This window comes from Musca domestica, unplaced genomic scaffold (assembly GCF_030504385.1).
Source record: "Musca domestica strain aabys unplaced genomic scaffold, Musca_domestica.polishedcontigs.V.1.1 1, whole genome shotgun sequence".
NCBI classification, from domain to species: Eukaryota; Metazoa; Arthropoda; class Insecta; order Diptera; family Muscidae; genus Musca; species Musca domestica.
This window is the reverse complement of record NW_026712114.1, coordinates 50,941,171-50,967,795: the sequence shown is the minus strand read 5'-3', so window position 1 is coordinate 50,967,795 and position 26,625 is coordinate 50,941,171. Positions and strand designations below refer to the sequence as shown.

At 35.0% G+C, this 26,625-nt stretch overlaps 1 protein-coding gene across 1 annotated transcript; it reads left to right on the top strand.

Annotated features, from left to right (window-relative positions):
• Positions 1–15,321: 15,321 nt before the first annotated feature.
• LOC101899813 (putative uncharacterized protein DDB_G0277255) lies at positions 15,322–26,267 on the top strand. Its single transcript, XM_059123937.1, has 6 exons — positions 15,322–15,341; positions 17,477–17,689; positions 17,782–17,890; positions 18,041–18,178; positions 18,247–18,857; positions 25,197–26,267. Exons 2-6 carry the CDS (start codon positions 17,656–17,658, stop codon positions 25,991–25,993), a joined length of 1,689 nt encoding a protein of 562 aa, XP_058979920.1. The 5' UTR covers positions 15,322–15,341; positions 17,477–17,655; the 3' UTR covers positions 25,994–26,267.
• The last annotated feature ends 358 nt before the right edge of the window (positions 26,268–26,625 follow it).

The window sequence follows — 26,625 nt, the reverse complement described above, 5'->3', positions numbered from 1 at the left end:
TTTATTGTAATCCATCTATACGTCCGTTCAATAGACTTGTCCTACCACAACAACGACGCAGCAAAATGCGTTTCTTGCTTGATTTTTTTTTGCTTGCAATTTTTGTTCTTCATGTTTGACATCCTCCTTCACAATTTGTTTTCACCTATGTAAGAAATTTAACCCTTAACAAGAGATTTAGAACGTCAGCAGTTTTGTTTTCTTGTCCCTTCTTTAATGAAGCAAAAAAAAAAAAACAAGAAAAAATGTCATATACCCAGCGCATGTAAGTGGGAAGGGTGAGGGGTCTAAGAGGGACTGGCTGGCGGTATTGTAAAGTTTTACATACACATGAACCACCACCGCCACCTTAGTATGCCGTAGAATGAGCAGGGGTTTGATGATATACTAGTTTGCTCATTATGTTTGCAACACCTTGGGGTTATTTATTGGAAATGCGTAAAAGGATTCCTCTTCTTTTTTTTAAGGGCTATATATATGTCTTATTGACATTACCCCCAACACTGTTTTCGTCGATACTCAAACACCCAGAAACAGAAGCTAAAACTCATTTTTTTTTTACCCTTCTTTACTACCATATCATCGGGGCAATGACCGGAGATTTTCTTGAATATTTTTCAAAAGACTGGCAAAAAAATGGCTTTAAAAATAAAATTGTGAAGGACTAATTGCACTCTGCGACATAATGCAATACCTACAGGAAAAATCTAGCAGATTATGAAAGGTCAGGCTGAAATGTTAATATCCTCCAATATTTGGAAGTAACGAAAAATGCTGTTTTTATTTAAAAATCCTGAATATCCAGAACAACAGTTTTACAGCTATATTATCTGCCAGCGATGTGGTGGCGGTTCTTTCGATCTTTAAACATAAAGTTTAAGATTATTCTGTTGCAAAACTTAGCTAAAATCATAAAAATACTGTATTTTTAAGGGTACCGTTCGTTATATGGAGGCTGTATCGTTAAGATGTAGACCTGTTTGAGCAATTTTCTGTCATAGGAGGTAGCATGGTACAATGAAGAGAAGGTAGGCCAACTTTGAAAAAATTGCAAGTATAGAGGTCTACCTGTTTGGCTTGTAATGTTATAATTAGTATCAAAACCATAAAAAAAATCAAACAACTTGTTGCATTTATTTTTAATAAATAATTGAAAACCGCGATAACTGAATGAAAGGTCAACACTTCTTTTCAAAACCATGTTCTATATATCTCTAAAGGATTATTTCGCTACAAAAGCTCTAGATTTTGTCGATGAATACGATGAAATAAACATTTTGAAAACACCCGAATTTGAATATTTTCTAAACAATTTTTATTGTTATTAAAGAAAGAAAACACGTACATAAACAAATAAAGATGACATATTAAGCCAAGAAAATAAAAAAATTAAAATCATATGGTATCATAGCCCTACCTTGATATCATTGTACCATGGGAGGTAGTATCTATTATGGACTTCAAATACCAAGTTGGAAACAATTCCGATGAAGTGTGACACAAATCATCAAAATACTGAATATTTAGAGATACAGTTATATGGGGGCTATAAGAAAAGGTGAACCTCTACAACATGTAGCTAAAGTCTTTAAAATACCGAACATATACCAAAAGTTGAACCTATATACAGGGTGAGATAAAAAAAAACTACAGCAATGTCAAACACCATAATTTTTACATTTTTTTTAATGTTATTTAATGAAGGCAACAAATGTCGGAAATAGCATCAAATTTTAGAATAAGTTTCGATTTGTTCGAATTGATCACCTTTGGCACGAATTATGCACTTCAAACGGCCAATGAAGTCGTTACACGCTGCCCGAATTTTTGTATTTTGGTCCATTCCCGGCGAAGCGCTAGCTTGAGACGATCAACACTTTGGTATTTTTTAATGCCAACCTTGCTTTCCAAAATACTAAAGACACAATAGTCCAACGGATTGGTATCCGGAGATTCTGGTGGCCATTGTGTGCTGGAAATGAAGCGAGGAACCTCATTTTGTAACAATTCTTGGGTGGCGCGTGCTGAGTGCAATGTTGCTGAGTCCTGTTGGAATGTCCAAGTTCTGCGGCCAAAATGTTTGTGTGCCCAAGGCTTTAATACACCCTGCAGAATATTTTCACAATAATATTCGCCGTATATTCTGTTGCCACGGTGGATTAATACGAGTGGAGAGCGACCATCGGCTGTTATGGCGGCCCACACCATCACCATGGCCAGCGCTTGAGTTCTGGTGGCCAACCGAAGGTGAACATTTTCAGCTGACCTCTTTGGCAAGTAAACATGACCTCTTTGTTTACAAACTGCTGGACAACGAATGTTTTCTCATCGGAAAAAAACAAAATTCGGCAGTTCACCACTTTCGGCCAAGCGAAGCAAATCTTTAGCTCTTTTAAGTCTATTTTTTTTCTGTTGCGGTGTAAATTCTTGCACTTTTTGGAATTTCAATGGCTTTTTTTCAATATTTGACGAATGGAATATTGCGATATGAGCCATTTTTCAGCCACTGCGACGCCGATTTCGATCAAGTCGCTTCTTTATTTTTCGAACCATTTCTGCTGATGTTGCTGTTTTCTTCCGTCCACTTCCTTGACGCCGAGCTACGCTACTACGCTCACGGTAATGAGCGATGGTACGAGACACAAAAGATTTATTCACATTTAATTGCTGGAGTACTCTAACGATAGCCACTTGTGGTTTTCCAGCCAAATATAAAGAATATCACGCTTGAATTCCATCACGAATAACGAAAAGTTCTCACCAGAATGCTTTTGTACGCTTGTAAACAATATAAAAGGAGCTGTCACTGGAATAATTTTAACAGCTGTCGGACGATTGGCTTAGAAATGATAGCCGTCTAAAGTTGGTTGCAGTTTTTTCATCTCACCCTGTAGTGTGAAGATGAAATATACCGGTCCACGCAAAGTGGTACCTCCCGCACAAAGGGTACAAATTTGAATATCCATGAAGTTTATAAAACGCGAAATTAACGTCCGATTCCATTCAGACACATCTCAATATTTCCATCAACACAAGATTAATCCCCACAAAAGGTTAACGTTTTGAATAACCAAAACGAACATAAAATCCGAAATAAGCATCCGTTTCTATTCATATTTCATATTTCTTTTAACACAAAATCTGGTGTGAAGAAAGGATATATCGGTCCACTGCTTCTAGTACCAACCCCACAAAGGTCAACCTTTTTTAATATCTTGAAGCTCATAAAACGCAAAATTAACATACGATTCCGTTTAGACTTGCTGCACCTCAATATTTCCATCAACACAAGATCTGTTATGAAGATGGTAGAGATCGGACCATTTCTTCTGTTGCCTCCCCACATAGGATTCAAGATGTTGAAAAACAAAACGCTCAAACACAAGGTATACAAGTTGTGAAGATGAAATATATCTGCGAACCCCTTCAAGTACCTCACCCATAAAGGGTCACAATTATCAATGCTTGTTATCCGCCATAACTAGCGAAACCAGTCAGCGATTCTTTACAACTTGCTATATCTAACTATTTCTCTCACCATTGGATATATATAATGAATGCATGCATATATAATAAATGAAGTATGAAAATGGAAATGGAATCGGTCTTCTATATCTGGTACATTTTAACATTTTCTAAAATTTATCACATATCTCATGCAAAGTGATGGAAGTAGCCAATATACTCCACGCCTGACACTTCGCAATATTTATATCATATTTATTTAGGTCCGATACGAAATGGACAATATTGGCCCATTCCTTCGGAACCTACTCCATAGAGGAGCAACAATTTAAATAATTAAAATATTAGGTGTGTCTGGTTACCCTAAAATTGGTAACAATTGTTACTGGAAGTCGTCTGTTAACCCAAAAGTTCTGCAAAAGAGAGCGGTCGGAGAGAGAAATTTTGACAGTTCTTTCAGTGAGAGTTTGCAAATTCTTGCTGGAAAAATTTCTTCTTGCAATCACTTGCAACTCTTCTTCTTCACATTCATCGACATTCAATCAGATGTTTTCTATTGTTTGTTTATTTCTTTTTGTGCTTTCAATTTGAAAATATTTTTTTTGGAATGGGCAAGACTAATTGTTTTTTGAGATAAACTTTACAAAATGTGAAAAACGTAAATATTAATATGTAATAAGAAAATAAAAGGCTATTTCCTTTTTATTTAAAAAACTTGTAAAATTGGTGGTTCTTCCTTTCATTTTATTTTTATAATAGGTGACATATTGGTTTGTTTTGACAAATCAGCTGATTAGTTGCAAGTTTTTGCAGGAATACCGTCTGTTTACTTTTCGAATTTTCCTTGCAAAAGAGAATAAAACTACCTTACTCTCTCAGAAAGATTTTGCTGGACAATTCCTGCAGGAAAAGTAACCAGACACACCTATTGGCTGAGGGTATAGATCTGTCTGCAAAACTGACGACTGATAATTTTTAACTTGTTGATTAAATCCCCAAAAGAGATTTGCGTTCTCAGTCCAAATTTCTTTGTAGACTTTATATATTTGGAAGCATACACAATTTATTTTCCAATGTACCAAAAGAAATGTAATTATATGAAAATAATTTCCAAAACAACGATTTTTAAATATTTACAAAGTATCTCGATACAATACTGGGAGTAGTGTACAAATATTTTTAAATAATAAAAATATTTTCAAAGTACGTATTTTTAATATCGTTCAAAATACTTGAAAAAATTGTGAAAGTTTTGAAAATATTTTCCACCACTACCAATTATTGTGGATTATTGTAAATATTTTCCAAAGTACTACAAATAAATAGATATTTTCTTAAAGTATGTTTTTTTAGAATATTTCCTAGCCACTAAATTTCTTCAAATTCTCTTCAACTCAAAACCAAAATTGAAAGTATTTTTACCACTCCAACATCCAATATTGTGAGAGTTAATGTTTGCACTTTATTACATTTGATGGATGGATGGGTTAGGCATTTCATATGGAGAACCAACCTTTCGTTATGGCCAAACTCTCAATTTTGTTTTCTTATTATCGCAATTATACCGAAGGTAACGCACCGCGCATATTGGTCATTATGATTAATAATTTGTTGTTGTAAGTTGCCCATTGAAATATGGGATAAAGGAGAGAAAAAAAAAACAATAATGGATATTTATTAGACTTCATCATATGTTGCTGTGTGCATGTGTTGTTGTTATTGCTGCTGTTATTGTTTTTAATATAAAGTGTGGTCGGTCGTGTATAATGTCGTCCGTCCGTCCGTCCGTCCAACATTATTACCTACCATCATCAACGCATACGGACCGAATCACTATGTGTCGAATCAAGTGTAATCTGAGCCTTAATAATATTTTTCGTTGAAGTGATTAGGGTCATCTGAAACTGATCAAATGTTTGTAAGTACGGGTGTGTGTGTGTGCAAGAAACCAGTTCGGTTCCTCCATCTTCCATTTCAATATTTGCATTAACGCAAACGGTATTTTTTATCCGTTGGATATTGAGTGACAGCTTTATTTTTGTCATATTAGTCTTGTTGTCGCTTGGTTGGTTGGGTAGGTAGGTCGTTCGGCCGACACACACACACATCCATGCCTAGTTTAGAAATGTTATGATGGATATGTGTTTAGCAACATGAAACTTGTAAGAAGCTTTTTTTGTTGTTGCGGGCATTAATACAACAAAATCACTTAAAACTCAATTAAACTGTCGGATCATAAAATTAGCAGAATGGCTAATGAATGACCCCTCTGAGAGATTCATTCGGTCATTTATATTATATATGTATATGTTTTTGGAAGGATGAGGATGGATGGAACCACCACTATACTACACTGGCATTTCGTTTGTAACTCCTCGACAAAATCATGCTAACATATATATTCTTGGACGGAGTAAAGTTCTTGTGAGTATATTCATAACGATGAGCAATATAATCGGTACTTTGGTTTAATTTAATTGCGATAATAATAAAACAGGATTGAGATTGATCATAACAAAAAGTTGATTCCATATATGAACTACCCATCCATTCATTATACATCATATGTAATAAAGTCAAAACATTAGCTCGCACAATGTTGAGATAAATAGCTTACATTTTGATTTCAGAACTATTTGGGAATTTAAATTTCTTGTAGTACTATTTTCAATAATCGACAATTATTGGTTGTACTGGAAAATATTTTCGAAAATTTACATTTTTTCAAGAACTTTGAAAAATTTTAAAAATAAGTTAAAAAGTAAAGTCGGTTCTGCCGACAGACGTCTACCCCAGCCAATGTTCGAATATTTAAATATATTTTTAATGCTTATTCAAACTCTTGACTCTCTTTGGAGTGGGTTCTGAAGGAATGGGCCAATATTGTCCATTTCATATCGGACCTAAATAAATACGATTTAAATATTGCGACGTGGCAGGTTTGGTTTATATTGGTATCTTCATCATAAAATCCATATTCATCCCAAGTTTCTGGTGGAGAGAAATATTTAGGTATAGCAAATTGCAAAGATAAAATTATTGAAAATTGTGACCCTTTGTGGGTGATGTACTAGAAGAGGTTCGTAGCTATATATTATCTTCACAACAGATCTTGTGTTAGCAAAACTGTTCGTATGTGTGAAATTTGAAGATAGTTGCATGCTTATTTGGCTTACTTTTAGCGTTTGGATTCTAAAAATCTTGAACCCTATGTGGGGGAGGTACAAGAAGAAATGGTCTGATCTCTATCATCTTTTTAACAGATCTTGTGTTGATGGAAATATTAAGATGTGCAAAGTCTAAATGGAATCGGATGTTAATTTCGCGTTTTATGAGCTCCATGTATATTCAAAATGTTGACTCTTTGTAGAGGAGGTACCAGAAGGAGAGGACCGATATATCCCATTTTCACTGCAGATTTTGTGTTAGTAGAAATAATAGAATGTGTGGAATATCAAGTGAACCTGATGCTTATTTCGAATTTTATAAACGTTTTGGTTATTCAAAATTTGACCCTTTGTTGGGGAGGTACCAGAATTAATGGTCCAATCTCTACCGCCATTATAACAGATTCTGTGTTGAAAGAAATATTCACATGCCAGGTCTAACTGGAATCGGATGTTTATTTCGCGTTTTATGAGCTTAATGGATATTCAAAATTTCGACTTTTTGTGGGGGAGGTACTAGAAGGAGTGGGCCGAAATTGCATTCTTCGAACTCGATCAAAATTTGACAAAAATATTACGATGTACCAAGTTTGGACCAAATCGAATACTCCCTTCGAGAGTTATCGTGCGCACCAGCCAGCCAGAAAGACAGACAGATGGACGGACATCGCTAGATCGACTCCAAATGTCCTGAAACGGATTTGGTCCAAACTGACCTAGGGTCTAAACCCGTATCAAATGATATATACTCTCTGTAGCCATATGGCTGACGGTATAAAAACTTTGTAATATCTTGAAAATGATCAAGAGAAAAAATAAAAATTATTTGAATTACTTAAGGGTATTGTTAAATTCGAAATATTTTTACGTATTTTAAATTAAAAAAAAACACCTTTTTGAATTACTTTGAAAAATATTTCTAAATATACTAATATTTTCAAAATATTTTTATAAAATTCCCAAAAAATGGCTGTAGTTTGAAAATGATAAAACATATCCATAATTAATATTAAAATTCAAATATATCAAAATATTTAGAAAAAATCAAATATTTTAATGTAAAATATTTTTCAAAAAGTTTTTGTTACTTTGGAAAATATGTTAAGAAAATCTCCCCATGTTTTTTTTAAGTATTCTTACAAGGGCACTATTTTTTAGTGCATTGGAAAATATTTTTTTTAAGTTTTTTTGTACTTTTCTGAAAAATTGTTACTTTGGGAAATATATTATTTGGAAATATATAAAAAATCACTATTAATGGTTATTCAAATCAAATCCAGTTATATTGGTAATAATTTGAAATAAAATCTTTAAATCCACATTTGTGCATTGAAATTTTGTTTCGATTCCCAAAAATTAGTTATACCTAGAAAATAATTTTATAATGTATAAAAAGTGCTTCGCAAAAGATTTTAAAAAATCGACTCATTTTTCTCGAAAATATCTTGAAATAACTTACGTCTATTATTAAAACAAACCGTACCTATGATATTGGGAGCCGAATTTGATATATTTCAGGTTCTCAACGAGTAGCTTCCCTGCAAAAATATTCAATTTTGGTCCACATTTTGGTATAGCCTTCTAAAAAGGAAGCATATCTTCTAATTTTGGCATTTTGAAGGTTTCTTACCAAAATAAATCAGCTGAAATTTTGATATTTCGGGTTCTTTATATGTAGATTACTCATCCGCGCAAAAAAATGCTATTATAACGTAGCCCCTATATATCGAAAAATTCGAATTTTAGGGATTTTGGGGATGGTAAAAATGTTTGGCCTGGCCGTAATTAACGTCGTTTTTCGCCTGAGTTTTACACCGTTTAGTTTTGGAGACTATTTTAAAAATATTCGAACATTTTTAAATAACTTTGTGAGGGCATGTCGAGTTTTACCCTTACTGGCACAAGACATTGATGCAACATTAGAGACATCAACTTCATTTTCTCTGTCGCACATACTTTCCTTGTACAACATGGAATAGTTGTTCCACTTTTTTTACGCCTGAGACAAACTCAATTAACACCAAATAAATTTTGTATCTTCTAATCCCGCATAACCAAAAAAATTAGTGTTTCGACATCTGGAAAACATGATTAATGCATTAGGAAAAAAGCATGTTCGAATCAAGTGGGTACTTCATATGTTGGGAAAACCCAAACTGGTTGCAACTCAAAAGGTGTGGAAAAACATATGAGCTCTCATTAATTATATGTGTTAAACAAATTTTTAAAAAAATTATGTTAAAATGCATTTCATGAGATATGGAATTTAAAACGTCATCTCTGTTATTGAGTCATATAAAAAAAAGAAAACGAAAAAAAACCACTTACCATGAGAAATCGAAACCATAAAAATATAAATAGAATTTTCATTGTATCAAGAAACAAAGCACTGCTGCTGGCTTCCATCCATTATTAATCTCCTCATAAATATGCGTAACTACGCGAGGTTGGTACGGTGGCGGACCTACGTAATATCCATATGTATGTCTCTATATGAATCACATATAAAAATGTTGATATGTAATGATCTACTACGACTACTGCTTGGTGGGGTACTAACTGAAAGACGAAGAAAAACTCATTGCGCCCAATAAGTACACCACCAAACTTGATGTCTTGCCTACATACGCACATCTGTATTTAGACAATCTGCAATATGGAGCAACAAACAACCAACGCACATACTACAAATGATAAGAAGTGCATCGCGACGAACGTCGTCGTCATTTTCTGTAACTTCATCGCCAAAAAATGTTGAAGCAGAAATTAAAAAAAAAAATTAATGTTGATGCAATGAAAAACTGCATTTGGAAAATGTATGCGAAAATTTTTTGGGAATTGAAAGCTTAAAAATGGTTGAAGTATTTATATACCCTCCACCATTCTATGGAGGGTATATTAACTTTGTCATTCCGTTTGTAACTCCTCGAAATATTTATAATTGACCCTACAAAGTATGTATACTCTGGAACAGCGTTAAATTCTATGACGATCTAGCGGTGTCCGTCAGTCTGTCGTTCTTTCGAACGAATTGAGGTAGAAGGCTAAAATTTTGCATGCATACATAGTTTACCAGTAGGTATGATAAGTTCCAGTAGGCATGTATAGCCCCCATATAACGGTATTTCCCGATATTCGATATTGTCATGATTTTAGTGACAGTATTTACCTGAATTATTTCAAATTTCATATTTAAAATTCGTAATGGGTACTACAGCCTATGACAAAAAATTTTCATGCAGGTCCACTTCCTCGTATAGCCCCCACATAACGGTAGCTCCCAATATTCGGTATTTTGATGATTTCAGCAACATTATTCACCGGAATCGTTTCAAATTTTGTATTTGGAGATATTAGTGGTTACTACTACCTATGGGAGAAAAATTCGTATGCAGGTCCACGTCCTTGTATAGCCCCCATATAACGGTAGCTCCCAATATTCGGTATTTTTATGATTTGTGCGACATTGTTCATCGGAATTGTAACAAATTTCGTATTTAAAGTTCGTAATGCGTACTACAGCCCATGACAAAAATCGTGTGTAGGTTTACGTTTTCGTATATCCCCCATATAACGGTACATCCCGATATTCGGTATTTTGACGGTTTTAGCAACATTATTCACCGGAATTGTGCGACATTGTTCACCGGAATGGTAACAAATTTAGTATTTGAAGTTCGTAATGGGTACTATAGCCTTTGATAAAATTTCGTAAGCAGGTCCTCGTCTTCAAGTTTTTATACCCTACACCACAAGGTGGTCAGGGTATTATGTCCTTGTGCATTTGTTTGTAACAGGCAGAAGGAAACGAGATAGACCCATAGTTCCTTTTGATGATCTGCATAGAATCACATTCTGAGTCGATTTATGCATGTCCGTCCGTCCGTCTGTCCATGTATTTTTGTAAACAAAGTACAGGTCGCATTTATTGCCCGATCCAGATGAAATTTTGCAGAGATCTTTTGTTTGGCCCAAGGACGAACCCTATTGAAATTGGAGATAATCGGTCAAAATTTAGATATAGCTCCCATATATATCTTCGTCCGATTTGCTTTTAATTAACCACCAAACGTGTAATATCAGCCCGAATAGTATGGAATTTTGCATATACAACCAAATTAGGCCTGAAAATATGTATGCCAAATTTGATCGAAATCGGTTCAGATATAGCTATAGCTCCCATATATATTGTTCACCCGATTTGTTATTTTTATCCACCGCCGCCGTAATATGCACTATGCAACAACAATATTTGGGTAAATATATCAAATAAAGCTCAGAAATACATTTGCTAAATTTAATTCAGATCGGTTCAGATTTGGATATAGCTCCCATATATAACTTCGTCCGATTTACCTTTTATTGGATGGCACTTTGTCCAATGGGATGGCACTTACGACCGAATTGAGTCTAGAAGCTAGTATGTCAAATTTGGTGAAGATCGGTTCAGATATAGATATAGCTCCCATATACTGTTCATCCGATTTGTTATATTTGTTACCCACAACCGTAATATGCACTCCGTAACAACGATATTCAGGGAAATATATCAAATACAGCTCAGAAATATCTTTGCCAAATTTTATCGAGATCGGTTCAGATTTGGATATAGCTCCCATATATATCTTTATCCGATTTTAAATTAATTGTGCACCAAATGGGCAATACAATTCCGAATTTAAAAGATACAAATGCTTCGGCATATTTAGTCCTTTGAACTTTAAATTATAAATGTAATCATAGCGTGTATGAGTGAATTCTCCCATAAAAACTTTTAATTGTTATGTGGAGCTCTACTTAATTAGCAAAGTGGTGTAGGGTATCATAAAGTCGGCCCCGCCCGACTTGAAGACTTTCTTTACTGGTTTTTTTTTGAAAAATGTTCAAGTTCCTTCCAAATGGTAGAGGGTATTAAAAGTTCGGTCCGGCCGAACTTAGCTGCTTTTTTACTTGTTATTTTGTATAAATTTTCCATTTGATCAGCAATACTCAAAGTCGGTGTGCAATATTTTAAGTAAAAACCAATAATCCTGAAATATATCAAAAATATTATTAGTGAATGAATTAGAAATAGTTGTGGATTTATAAAACGATTTTTTATTTGTAAATTTTACCAAATATCTTCATTAAAAATTAACTTTTTTTTAATAAAAAAACGGTAGCCCGCCAAAAATCTCATTACTAAAAAATCTTGTTATTTTTAAGTTGAATATGGACTTTTTAAAAATCGACAGGAACCCAGCAACAAATCTTTATATCAAATAATAAGTTTAATAAGCACATTTTCTAACAACCAGCAACTGTTTACAAATCTTTATTATAACATGGACATGTGATCGGAAGAAAATATTTAAGAAACCTTAGGTCTTGGTGGACCCAAAAAGTTAAAAAAATACAATTGTTCTACTTTAAAACACTAGAGTTGCATTTGTCTTTAATATCACACACTATTTGGCGGCGAATTGGGAAAAAGTGCTAAATTTGTCGACAGTAAAACAGGGTTTCTAGAGACCAACATTGCTGATCTTTTTTATGGTACATTTCAAGTATATAAACTTCTTTTAATCAAAAACTCATAGTGAAATTTGATGTAGAATAATTCTCCCTTTGAAACTTTCCCCAAAAAATGATGTTTTAAGGAGGATTTCGACTTAGAAAGGTGTTCAATTAGCATTATACAGGGTGAGATAAAAAAACTGCAACAAAGTTAAACGCCATAATTTTAACATTTTTTTTTAAATTCTATTGAATGAAAGCAAAAAATATCGGAAATAGCATAAAATTTTAGATTAAGTTTAGATTTGTTCGAACCTTTGGCACGAACAATGGACTTCAAACGGCCAATGAAACCGTCACAGGCTGCCCGAATGTTGCTCTGCCATATTTTGACCCATTCCCGGCGAAGCACTTGCTTGAGGTGATCGACGCATTTGATATTTTTTAGTGCCAACCTTGCTTTCCAAAATACTCCAGACACAATAGTCCAACGGATTGGTATCCGGAGATTTTGGTGGCCATTGTGCGCTGGAAATGAAGCGAGGAATCTCATTTTGTAATCATTCTTGGGTGGCGCCTGCTGAGTGCGGTGGTGCTGAGGCCTCTTGGAATGTCCAAGGTGTGCGGCCAAAATGCTTGCGTGGCCAAGGCCTACAAAGAAATCACACTATCACGCTGGAATTTCATCACGAATAATTTTTTTTTTTTCTGGAAAATTCTCAACAAAATGCTTTTGTACGCTTGCAAACAATATAATGAGCTGTCACTGGAATAATTGTAACAACTATCGGACCAGTTGCTTAGAAATGACAGCAGTCTGAAGTTGGTTGCAGTTTTTAGCTCACCCTGTATACCCTACAACACTATGTGCTGGGGTATTTTAAATTTGATTGGACCAAAAATTATGTAAGACCTCGAAATATTGGTCCCCGATATGGATCTTTCTGCCTCGACGAGCTGAGTCGATCTAGCTATGTATGTCCCTCCGTCCGACTGTCCATATTATTTTTAATCACGCTACAGGTCGCAAATATGGCCCAATTCTCTCGAAATTGAAAATGAAGGTGGGTCTAGAGCCAGAATAGAAGCCTTTTGTTTTGGGGATGATCGCAAAGTATTTAGGGGTCAAAATGGACCAAAACAGAAAAATTTCCCGATTTTTCTTTTGCACTACAGGTCGCAATTATAAAGTAATCGACGCGGAATTTTGCATGAAGTTAGAGTGTATGGCTAGGCAGAAGCCTACCAATTTTTACGGTTATCGGCGAGGAAATGCGTAAATATTGGGCAAATGGCTGCGATCAAAAAACTAAGGGTGACATCTGGGCAAGGCTCATGACATCATTTCAAATGCGAAATCTTCCAAAATGGATTTGGACATAAGGAGGCTTTCAACATATTGTAGTGTTGTGGGGTATCACATGGTCGGCCCCGCGCTTCTATAGCCTTTGCTTGCTTGTTTTTATTTCATTTCTTCAGCAAAATGAAAACTTTACGACACAGTTTATAACTAGAAATCATTATATTTTCAATATTCCTAAAGTACTAACGTTGATCATAAGTAAGTATTTCCTATCGAAAGGTGGGCGGTCTTCAAGGAAAAAGGATGTGATATATCTACGCAAACAAATTATTTATTCTAATTGGACAGCGGTAGGATATTTTTCTTTCACTACAAATTTGCTGCTATTTATAAATAAAATTGTGGGAATCGGCAATGTGTGCGCCTAATTTCCAGGCTTATTTATTCAACATAACAATATAATACTTGGAAAAATACTTGACACAGACATGTGAAAATTCTACATAAGGCCAAAAATAACATTGCCACCATTTATTGTCAATCATGCCGCCTCGTCAGACTCACACAAATGACAACATACAGCGACAATAGCAGAAAAGGTAAATTATTTTAAATTATCCAAATAAGTGTCCTCATTTACATCACCATCTTAGTTGCCGTCATTGCGTGAGCAACGGCACAGCTCCAAAACGTAGCAAACCAAACCAAACCAACCCAGTTATCTGCCTGCCTAGCTACCAACAATCCCACCAACGATTTTCTCCGTCCACCATTATCATTAAATTATCTTATCAAAAGATACCCATAGATATTCCCTAATCTGGTAAAAAAAGAATATCATATAAATTAATGTTTACTTTCACTTAATATCTTTCACAAAAAATAGGTGGTCCGTCGTTTGGTTGGTTTGTGGGATGGTTGGTTTGGTATGCTAGGCCACCCTTTACCCTACATTAGCTGGTGGAAAATATTCTAGGCCGGCTGCGGTTAATAAGGTTGAATTTTCTTTTTGAGCGGAGTTTAATGTGTGTTAAGAACGCACAAATAACTCGTTTATTGTGCATACACATGTATAGGTGTACATGTGGGGTACACAAGAGACCCTTACGTTCACCACGCACACATGCATGCACTCTTATGTACCTAAACACTTGATACCATAGACCATACATATATATATACCTATATAAGAGAATATCTAATGAGTGATGATGATATGACTGGTATTCATCAATATATACATACCACCACCTAAACAACAGCGAACCACCTAACACCACCACCACCATTGCGCCAGGCTGCCACCTTTCTATAACGCCATAGAAAAAAAAACATCCTCTAAAGTACTTGGGTCGGCACATACTTGTTCTACTTATATGAGAATAATCACATTTGAATGTTATCGTAAGTGTACGCAGACTTTGTTTTTTCGATGTTGTTGGTGTTGCTGTTTTGTTACACGCAAATGAAAGCTGTTATATTTTCAGCACCCTCATGACCCCCATACCACCCCACCTCTGATGGTTTGGTGTGGGGGGGGGGTTCGGTAAAAAACAACCTAACAATGGACAAATGATGTACGCATTAAACTGGCGAAGGATCTAAACGGATATTATTATTATTGTTATTCTCATCATTTTCATTTTGGTATTCTTCCTTTTTAACAAATGTCCTAACAATTTCATTAATCTTATTTTTGATGACGATTTGGTGCGTGCATGAGTGTTTTATACGCTGCGGGAGAGAGATAAGGTAAAATTATGGACAATAGCTTTTATTTGAATATCCTTTTTTGCTGCTGTTGTCAGATTTGCTTGGCCATGTCATTTGATGGCAATCACCACAATGGTATTCAAAAAACAATGGACAGTCATAGCTTCAGTTTTCCAAAGAAATAAATGTTGCTGGCAGTGAGTTCTATTTTTGTCCTACCTTCTAATTTGATCTTTTGTCTAAGAATTTTAGGAATTTATATCTATTATTTTGTTGTTGCAAAATGGTCAGGCTTTATCCCTTTATTGTTGTTTTTATAAAAACAACGTTTGTTTATTAGTGGAGAACGATGGTAATGTTTACCAGGAGGTAAGGGAGGGAATACCTAGGTTTCGGAAAGAGCCACCAATCCTCATCAGTTCCCTTGTTTTGTCTGGGATATTCTCCCCAGAAGTTATTTTAAAAATAACTTCTATGACAAAAAACATTTTTTACCCAAGTGACGAGATCGTAAGCTCAATAGAAGAGGAACCAAAGAATTAAATAAAACTAAAATTCTTTTGGAAAGTCTTCTAAATCTTACAACCGCAATTATAAACATTTACATCTTTCTCCACTTGTTATGCTTTCGTTCAACCTGAACGAAGTAGCATAACCGTGTAAGTTGGTTTTATCTGTTAAAATAAAAATGATCAGGAGGTTCCGTTATATGGCCGCTATACTAAAACGTGGAGCTATACGGACGATATTCTGCCACCAGAAGTAGAACCCGTTACAAACTCTTAATACCATATTTGGAACAATTCCATGGGAAATATTGAATATAGGGAGTTATACAGGGTGAGATGAAAAAACTGCAGCCAACTTCAGACTGCTGTCATTTCTAAGCCACTCGACTGGAAACCCACATGTGGCTATCGTTAGAACACTCCAGCATTTAAATGTGAATAAATCTTTGGTGTCTCGTATCATCGCTCCTTAGCGTAGCACGACGTCAAGTAAGTGGACGGAAGAAAACAGCAACATCAGCAGAAGTGGTTCGAAAAGTAAAGAAGCGACTTGATCGAAACCCTCGTCACAGCGGCCAAAATGGCTCATAAACTGAACATATCGCAATATTCCATTCGGCAAATATTGAAAAATGATGCCGGGGTAAAGCCATTGAAATTCCAAAAAGTGCAGAAACTTACACCGCAACAGAAAGAAAATAGACTCAAAGAGCTAAAGAGTTGTTTCGCTTGATCGAAATTGGTGAACTGCCGCATTTTGTTTTCTCCGATGAGAAAACATTCGTTGTCCAGCAATTTGTAAATAAACAAAATGACCGTGTTTCCTTGCCAAAGAGGTCAGCTGAAAATGTGCACCTTCGGTTGGCCACCAGAACTTAAGCGCTGGCCATTGTGATAGTGTGGGCCGCCATAACTGCCGATGTTCGCTCTCCGCTCGTATTAATCGATCGTGGCATCAGAATAAATGCCGAATATTATCGCAAAAATATTCGGGATGGTGTATTAAAGCCTTGGGCACGCAAATATTTTGGCCACAGAACTTGGGCAATGAGATTCCTCGCTTAATTTCCAGCGCATAATGGGCACCAAATTCTCCGTTTGAAGGCCATAATTCGTGCCAAAGTTGACCAATTCGGACAAATCTTTCTTTCAATGAAATTAAAAGAAAATTGTAAAAAATATTGCGTTTGCAGTTTGTTGCAGTTTTTTTATCTCACCCTGTACGTTCTCGTTTACATTACCTAAAATTAAAGTTATATTTAATATTCGTTTCAAATGCTTTTTAAAATTCAATAACCTCTTCCTAAACACAATGACCCACAATTTGGTTTGTTTTTTTTTTTTTTTCGTTTACCACATGCAAGTTAATAACTGGTCATTAAACTTATTTTAAACCATGACTCACCTGTATTCCTGATTCGTACAATTACAGCAAACGTATACAAAATATAAGACGTGCATAGAATACTTAAGTTCAACACCGCAATGGAGCTATAAAAGAATTTTCTTTGTATCAACGACTTGGAATAATGATCGGATATGCTATGAAAATGGTATTAATTTCAAATAGGATCGCTCACTCTGTATTTCACACTTTCTTTCATATACATACATTAAAATATAATGTATTAAACTGTCCTGGCCTGGAAAAATGGAATATTAGATCTCTTTCCAGAAAAAGTATTTTTAATGCTAGACAATGGATATTCCATATCGCCCTATAACATATATTTCGACGGACGTTTACACAAAATTAAAAGCAACCTGTGACTTATGATAATACCACATACAGCATTAATTTTTCTCCTTTCTTTCAATTGCAGACTATGACCCTAAAGTGGTGGAACAAAAGGAACAGGCTCAGCCTGCTTGCCTACCGTTGAGCTATGTTCTACGTTTCATTTCGGATGATGCCCGCAAAGAAAGTCCCTTCCTAACGACCAATAATGCCGGCGCTGCGGATCTCAAACGTAAACTGGCGATTAAACATCACAGTTATAGTATGTCTTCGTCTAATCGCAGTAATACGCCAACTGGTGAGCTAACAAAATTAAAAAAAAGAAATATTTTTTAAAAAGTCTCGCACATTGGAGTATATTAATTTTCGGTTTTTTTTTATCTTTTGCAGGCAGCGAAATGGACGAAGACGAAATGGTTGTTTCCGAGTCGGAGGATAGCAATGATTCATGGACAACCGAAGAATTTAGTTCTGAATTCATAATGCGCTACGGCAGCAGGTGGGATTGGCACTCAATGATGCCGCCGGCATCTTTAGTTTTTTAATTGTGTCTATTTAAATCTCTCTATCTATGTTTGTAATTGTTTTCATGTCAAATCGTTGTCATGTTGCCACCCTCGACTTGGTCACTGTCCAATTGAACTAAAAGGCATTCCGGATCTGGCGGCAATGGCACACCAGGCAATGAAAAACCATTTGCATGCCCTGTTCCGGGATGTAAGAAGCGTTACAAAAATGTCAATGGAATTAAGTACCATTCAAAGAATGGTCATAAAAAGGATGGCAAGTAAGTTGGGTTGAATTCTGGGTGCTGAGATGAGAACTAGGAGAGTATCTAATGGAATTTCTTTGCAGAGTACGCAAGGGATACAAATGTCACTGTGGCAAAAGTTACAAAACCGCTCAGGGTTTAAAAAGTCATGCATTGGTGGCCCATAACTCGTCGCCGGAAAATGTATTGGTAACCCAAACGGCTTTGGGAAATGTTTTGTCGGCTAGCGGTGGTAACGCTGGCAGTGGTGTTGGTGTACTTATGCAACGCAGTAGCTCACCATCTCAATCATTGGGCTCGTTGAGCCCCTCAAGTATTAGTAATATGTCTAGCGGGGCCAGCAGTTGCCATGGCAGTGGCGGCGGAGGTGGCAGTGGAAACGGTAGCCAAAATATATTACAACATTTCTCGAATACCAACCACAGTAATATAAATGCCGGGCAAACGGTTAATTGTTTGGCTCAGGCCATTAATGGAAATGGAGCGGCAACATTAAATTTGCAGCAGCAGCAATCACAGCAGACGCAACAACAGCAGCAGCAACAATTTAATACTACTGCCAATAATCATCAACAAATTGTAACTGCAGCCGCTGTTGGTGGCAGCCTTGGAACAACACTACTCAACAATAACAGCAACACCATAGCAGCAGCCGCAAACTCCTCAACCCTGGCAAACGCTACAGCAGCAACAGGTAACAGCAATAATCTAATTCGCAACACCATCAATTTGGTGTCTTTGAAAGCCGCCACTGGCTCTCATCATCACAACAATAACAGTGGTAATAATAGTAATGGTAACAGTATAACGGTAACTAAAACAGCAGCCGCCACAAATTTATTGGCCGCCAATGCAGCAGCTAGTAAAATATTGAAATTAGCAACAAATGTTGCTGCTGCAGCTGCGGCCAATAACAATGGTAACAATGTGCTCCTGGAACAACATCAATACATAACTAAACAACAGCATCATCAACAACAACAAACTTTGGGGGCAGTTACAAACACGCCCACCAAAATAACTCTACCAAATTTGGTAAATTTAGGCATACTGACACCGGCAACATCGCCCACAAAAACGAATCAATCAACGTTGACATTTACCACACAACAACAGCAGCAACAGCAAACGCTTACCAATGCGCTTAATAGCCTAACGAATGCCACACACATTTTGCAACAGCAAAAAACTATGCAGAATCATGGGAATTCTAATATAACAACCACAACAACTACTAACCCCACAACTAACAATCTATCCGTCGGGACAAACAAAACAATATTCTAATTATAGAACAGCAGCAGCAACAACCACAACATTTACAATCCTCCTCATCTACATCATCGGCTGCTTCATCAGCAACCATAACGTCGGTGTCATCTCATTCCCAAGCAACAATGTCGTCATCATCGGTGACAACCTTGTCATCGTCCTCGTCGACATCGTCGTCATCCCAGCAACATCTTCCATTAACTCCCATTAGTCCAAATAATGTAAGTTTAACGCAGAAAACCACTGCAGCAGCTGTTGCGAATGTTTTGAATGTGGCTTCATTGCAACAACAACAACAACACAAAAACAAACATCAACAGCAACAACAACCGCAGATTGTTGGTAGCATTCACTTATCTCAAATAACATCATCTAGTAATGGTAATATTAATAAGCAGCAGCAACAACAACAGCAAACTATTACCCAACACATAACGGCATCATCGCCGCCACCCTCAATGGCCAATTCGCCAAATAGTAGTAATTCTTCTCAAAGTGTTGGCAGCAGCAACAGTGGTGGCGGCGTTAACAACGGCCAAAATCTACTGTCTAATGATGTGGTTGCTTTAACTGTTGCCGTTGCTGATGCTGGTGTTGGTTCTTTAAGCGAGGAAACGTAGCCTATACTAAAGAAACTATTAATGCGACGAAAATTTAAATAGATCTTTTATTCCACTTGCATATATAGAATCTTATAAACAAACAAACAAATGCCTCTATCTCTTTCTCTAACAAAAACATATTTTTATTGAAATGTTAATCCGGTTGATAGTTCTCGTGTTTTTTTTTTTTTTGTAATTTATTATATTTTTATTTATTAATTAAATTATTATTTGTAAATATTTTGTTTATAGGTTTTGTAGACATTAAAATTGCTTTCTGGTTTTTGTATTATACAGGATTTTGATATATTTTTTTAATTCATAGTGTAAAACTTGAATCAATATTTTATTATTCATATTTAGCTGCCGAAAGACTAAAGGAAATAGGGAGAGACTTAGAATAGAGCTTTCTCTTTGTAGCCGCTGACATTTTAAAACCTTAATGAAGTGATTTGGCTGAAGAATAGATTACTGAATAACCTGTAATAATCAATGTTAAAAATTTCTTCATATACATGATAGGTATATGGAGCAATTGTTTATTTATTGTGTTCATTTTAAAAAAATACAGGGTGAGGTAAAAAAAACTGCAACAAAGCCAAACGCCATAACTTTTACAATTTTTTAAATTTTATTGAATGAAAGCAAAAAATGTCGGAAATAGGATCAAATTTGTTCGAATTACTGACCTTTGGCACGAATTATGGACTTCAAACATCCAATGAAACCGTCACACGCTGCCCGAATGTTGCTCTGCGGTATTTTGGCCCATTCCCGGCGAAGCGCTTGCTTGAGGTGATCGACACTTTGGTATTTTAAGTGTCAACCTTGCTTTCCAAAATACTTCAGACACACACAGCCCAACGGATTGGTATCCGGAGATTTTGGTAGCTATTTGCACTAGAAATTAAGCGAGGAACCTCATTTTGTAATCATTCTTGGGTGGCGCGTGCTGAGTGCGATGGTGCTGAGTCCTGTTGCATTTTTTCTGATGCCACGGTCGACTAATACGAGCGGAGAGCGACCACCGGCTGTTTTGGCGGCCAACCGAAAATGCACATTTTCAGCTGACCTCTTTGGCAAGTAAACACGATCATCTTGTTTGTTTACAAACTGCTGGACAACGAATGTTTTCTTAACGCGAATCAACTCTTTAGCTCTTTTGAGTCTATTTTCTTCCTGTTACGGTGTAAGTTTTTGCACTTTTTGGCATTTCATTGTCTTTACCCAGAGTTCATTTTTCAATATTTCCGAATGGAATATTGCGATATGTTCAGCTTACGAGCCATTTTTCGGCCACTGCGATGCGGGTTTCGATCAAGTCGCTTCTTTACTGTTCGAACCATTTCTGCTGATGTTGCTGTTTTCTTCCATTATCACGGTAACGAGCGATGGTACGAGACACAAAAGATTTATTCACATTTAAACTCTGGAGTACTCTAACGATAGCCACTTGTGGTTTTCCAGCCAAAAATAAAGAAATCACACTATCACGCTTCAATTCCATCACGAATAAGTTTTTTCTGGAAAATTCTCACCAAAATGCGTTTGTGCGCTTGTAAACAATATAATGAGCTGTCACTGGAATATTTTTAACAGCTGTTGAACGAGTGGCTTAGAAATGACAGCAGTCTGAAGTTGGTTGCATTTTTTTCATATCTTCCTGTATATATACTGAAAAAGAAAGAAAAAAGGAGTGCAAACGTATAGCAGTAAAAATAAATAAAAATAGTGAGTAAATTAGCAATAACGGTCTATGCGTTCTAAATTGCCCATGGTATCCCACACAAACAGAAAACTATAAATTTGCAGGCCTTGCTTGATTATGATTGACTGGACGGCGAGGCGCAATGAACAGACCTCTTCTTCCGAGGTTTGACTTGTTATATTGCGTCTTGATTATTTTTTATGAATGAGCCAGGGTTGATCATAGTAGAACTGTGCCTTTTTTCCATGCCAATTTATCCCTCAATAAGTTTTATATCGCAAACAATTTATTTATGAGACTTTAAAACAATGCCTCTTATCGGTTGGCGTTATTAGACCAATTGAATATCGTTAAAAAAACTACACCACTGTTGTATTAACTCGAGATTACATACAATCTGATCTGTTGAAAAGTTCTTTTTTTTTAAAAAAGAAGAAATGTAGCATAGACAACACCATTCATTTTGACAACAGTCTTTTTCTTTACACTCATTCGCAGCAAGCTAAATATGTATTTAAATCTGATAAATCATTTGAAGCCTGATTTACATAATGATCATTTCTTTAATTTATAAACATTCGTTCGTTCCTTACCATATAACCCTCTCTAATCCAAAAGAAAGAAAAATACCCATTCACTATTAATCACTTAACAAAGAGTTTGCATTTAAAAAGCTTTAGTATACGATTGTAACAAGCTTAATCTCCGTATCTATAATATAAAACAAATCCCCAAAAATAATCAATACACTATATATACACAACTAATCTAATAGGAATATCATATTTACACATTCTACTTTTTTTTTAATTTAGAAAAAATAGACTGTTAGCTTAGCTCATTTAGTTAACTAATTTTAATATGTGCAATAATTCTTATTCTATATTTTTGTTTTCTTTTATTTAAAAACAAACACACATCCATTGCATTTTATAAACAAAAATCAATACGTATTAAAAGAAAAAAACGACTATCCTAATACATAGTGAAAACCTATTGATCTCCTTTATTTTATAAAAAATCTGAATTGCAACAAACATAAAAAATCACTTGAATTCAAATTAGTTTAATTTAGTGATGTTTCTAATTAAAAAAAAAACAAAGAAAAAACACCTAAAGTATTATTTCTTTTTTAAAAAGTAGCAACAACATTCTTTAATAAATTTAATTTATAAATAAATTTTAAGAAGTAATTAGACATTCTTTTTATCTATTAAAAACAACGTAGTGCAATAATTTGTATATTTTTTTGTTCTTCAAAATAAGTACATAAAAACGAATTAACTTGCAAAAATCTCCACAATGATCCCATATATAAGTTATTTATGCTCGAAACGCTTTTTTATTTTTAACAAAAACATCGATTAGATGGTTCGTTAAAAGGATTGTACATAAATTTGAATACATTTTGTAATTTAAAAAGTTTTTTAAATATTTCGAATTGGTGAAATTTGTATGCAACAAATTTCTATTATTTGTTTTATAAGAATGTTGCTAGAATTGCGATAGGCAATTTGTTAATGATATACATATTTAAAATGTTCTTCCTTTGATAGTAACTAGATAATCAACTTTTGCTGATGGCACTTCAAATGCAAATTCTTTAAATTTAAAATTAAGTTATGATGTGAAAAACTGAAATCTTCTAACTCTAATTCCTTCATTCAATTCTTCAAAAAGTATCGAGCAGTTGTTTTCGCCTTAGTTATTTTGTAAAACTGATCGTCTATAAAATTCTGAATCCTGTAGCCTGTTATTCATCAGTTTTCCTTTCATTTAGACGGAATTGAACGCAGGGAGGACGTTTCTTGCTGTTGGTCATACATGACTTCAGATTCATAATTCATCCTCGTTTTTTATACCCTCAGCCATATGGCTAGAGAGGGTTATATCATTTGATACTGTCAAAACGTGCCTAGTCGAAATAACGGTTTTAGACCCTAGGTCCTTTTGCACCAAATCCGTTTCAGAACATTTGGAGTCGATCTAGCGATGTCCGTCCGTTTGTCTGTCTGGTGCGCACAATAACTTTCAAAGGAAGTATCTAATTTGTTCCAAACTTGGTACATCGTAATATTTTTGTCAAACTTAAATCGAGCTCGGAGATGGGCAATATCGGTTCACTCCTTCTGGCACCTCACACACAAAAAGTCGAAAGTTTCAAAAAATATATTTTTTGCACAGAAAGGGAAAGGATAATCCGATTTTGGTCCAACTTTGCAAATCCTAATATTTGCTTCAGTGCTAGGTCATGTGGAAAATGGACCTCCCCACAAATTGCTACAATTTTCAATAATTACAACTCCTATAAGAATCCTTAAGAATCCAACTCTCCTAAAATTTCACACATACATATATTTTTGCTAGCACAAGATCTGTTGTAAAGATGCTTTATATCTCCGAACCCCTTCTGGTACCTCACCCACAAAGAGTCACAATTTTCATTACTTTTATCTGTCATAAATTGCGAAACAACTCTGTGATTCCTCACGACTTGCTATATTTAAATATATGTCTCTCGATCAGAATCCTGAGATGGATATGGAATATATGATTTCCCATAATTTGGATATACATGTTCGATTTTCTTATAATTTTGACCATACCAATATTTTTATTTGTATCAGACGAAGCAGGAAAATGGAATACTTCGGTCGACTATATCTTGTAGCTCACGCACATTTTAACATTTTTTAAAAATAATCACATATCTCATGTAAAGTCAAACCTGGCACGACGCAATATTTATATCATATTTATTTAGGTCCGATACGAAATGGACAATATTGGCCCATTCTTTCAAAACCCAATCCATAGATGGTCAAGAGCTTGAATAATCGTAACAAAGTCAAAATATTTTTAAATAATCGAACATTGGTTAGGGTATACATCTGTCGGCAAAACCGACCGATACTTTTTTACTTGTTTTTATGTATTTTAAATTAGAAAACTAGAGCAATTTTAAGGCACTTGAATTTTTAGCATACGCTTTAAATCGAGTACGGGTCTGATGCAGTCTTCTGTACACAACTAGCTAGAAATTTTGAAATTTTGATTAGAAATAGCCAATAGATGGCTGGTGTTTTTGGGGCTAAAGGGTGGGAATAACAACTTTGATAATCTTTAGCTCAAATGAAAACTTTTCATAATTTACCGTCGGACAAAAGCACGGAAAATATTTTGAAACTTTTTTTATCCCAATATTTTAAATATGTACATTCATATCTTTTACAAATTGAAAACAAAAACTTCACATTAAGTAAAAATACCAGATTTTCACAACACATCACAAATATTTGATTTTCACCCCTTGTTGCTTTTTTTTTCGTTTTAATTCTTGTACAATCAAAAACAAGACAATATTTCTATTTTCTTTTTTTTTTTTTTTTGAATACTATTTAGTTGGCTTTTGTGGTTTATTTTTTTCTTTTTTTCTGTTTCATTATTGCAGAGTCCTTCTCCACCTCCTTTTCTTTTAGTGGACAATTATTAGCCACTGCCATGCAGCAACATCAGCGTGGGGCTACAACAGCAGTTGCTAGCCATGGTAGTGGTAAAGGCGCCGGTGGTGGCAGTGGCAATGGTGTTGGCATCAATGGCGGCGGTGGTGGGGGTGGAGGATGTATCGTTGGTGTCAACAATAATGCCAATTGTTTTTATGCAGCAACAGCTCCACCAATGCAAACGGCAACCCTATTGCCATTTAGTAGCTCGGCTTCAAGTGGTCCATTAACGACTTTACAGCAACCACAACCACCTGCAATATCTCCCACATTTATAGAACACAAGTATTCGGCTAATACATTCAAAGAGAAATTCTTAGCCAATCTAAGACAAAATCAACAAAATGTTCACAATAAATTGAAATCTTTGAACTCCTCCTCCGCCTCCTTGTCGTCGTCGTCGTCGTCTTCAACTACTACTCAAATAATGGATAATCCGGAATCGGACAGTGGCAGTATTACTAGTGAAACATCAAATGTTGTAACAAAAAACTCTATAGAGACTGAAAATATTAATGATGATAATGGCGATAATGATGGCAATAATTATAATGATGAAGACAACAATGATCATGATGATTTTGATAATAATGGTAGTTGTGGTGTTGGTGGTGGCAATGGCAATACAGAAGGGGTGTTGGCATCGCTTTTTAATCTGGGTGAAGGAAATCCCGAAAAGTGTTCTATACAACAGCAATTAAATGAGACAATGAAAAACAATTTATATAAGAAAACTATAAATTGAATAACTTTTGTGTTTTTGTTTTATTTTTTTTTTTTAAATAGTTCACGACCATTTGCTTTGTTTTTTATTTGTTTTCTTTTACACTTTATCAAACATCTGTCCTCCCTTTAATAATACCTATCTTTGCCCCGCCCCTACTCTATCCCCCTTATCTCTTTATACATGGCTGTGATGTGTGGAATAAATATATTATAATTTTTATTTTTAGAGAATAAAAGGCTTTAGTTACATAAAAACATATTAAAAATGAAAACATATAGAAAAGAAAATAAAAGAACAATTAATCCATCAATGTCTTTCTAGCGCTTATTGTGGATGTTAATGGTTAGTAAGAGGATAATAAGAAAGACCAGTAAGGGACTTTGAAGAATACTTCTATGAGAGACACAAACCTACTTTTTAATAACATTGTGGAGATATATGCAAGTGAATTTGTAATATTCCTTTTAATTTTACTTTAATGTATAGAAGAAAATATTTGTTTTATTTTATTTACTAATTATTTTTTTTTTTTTTGTATATTTATTTATTTATTTTCTGTTTTTCTATGTGTACTTGGAATTTTGTTTGTTGTCTTATATTTATAATTTAAAATCGAATAAATGATATGATAACAAACATCAGTTAAAAGG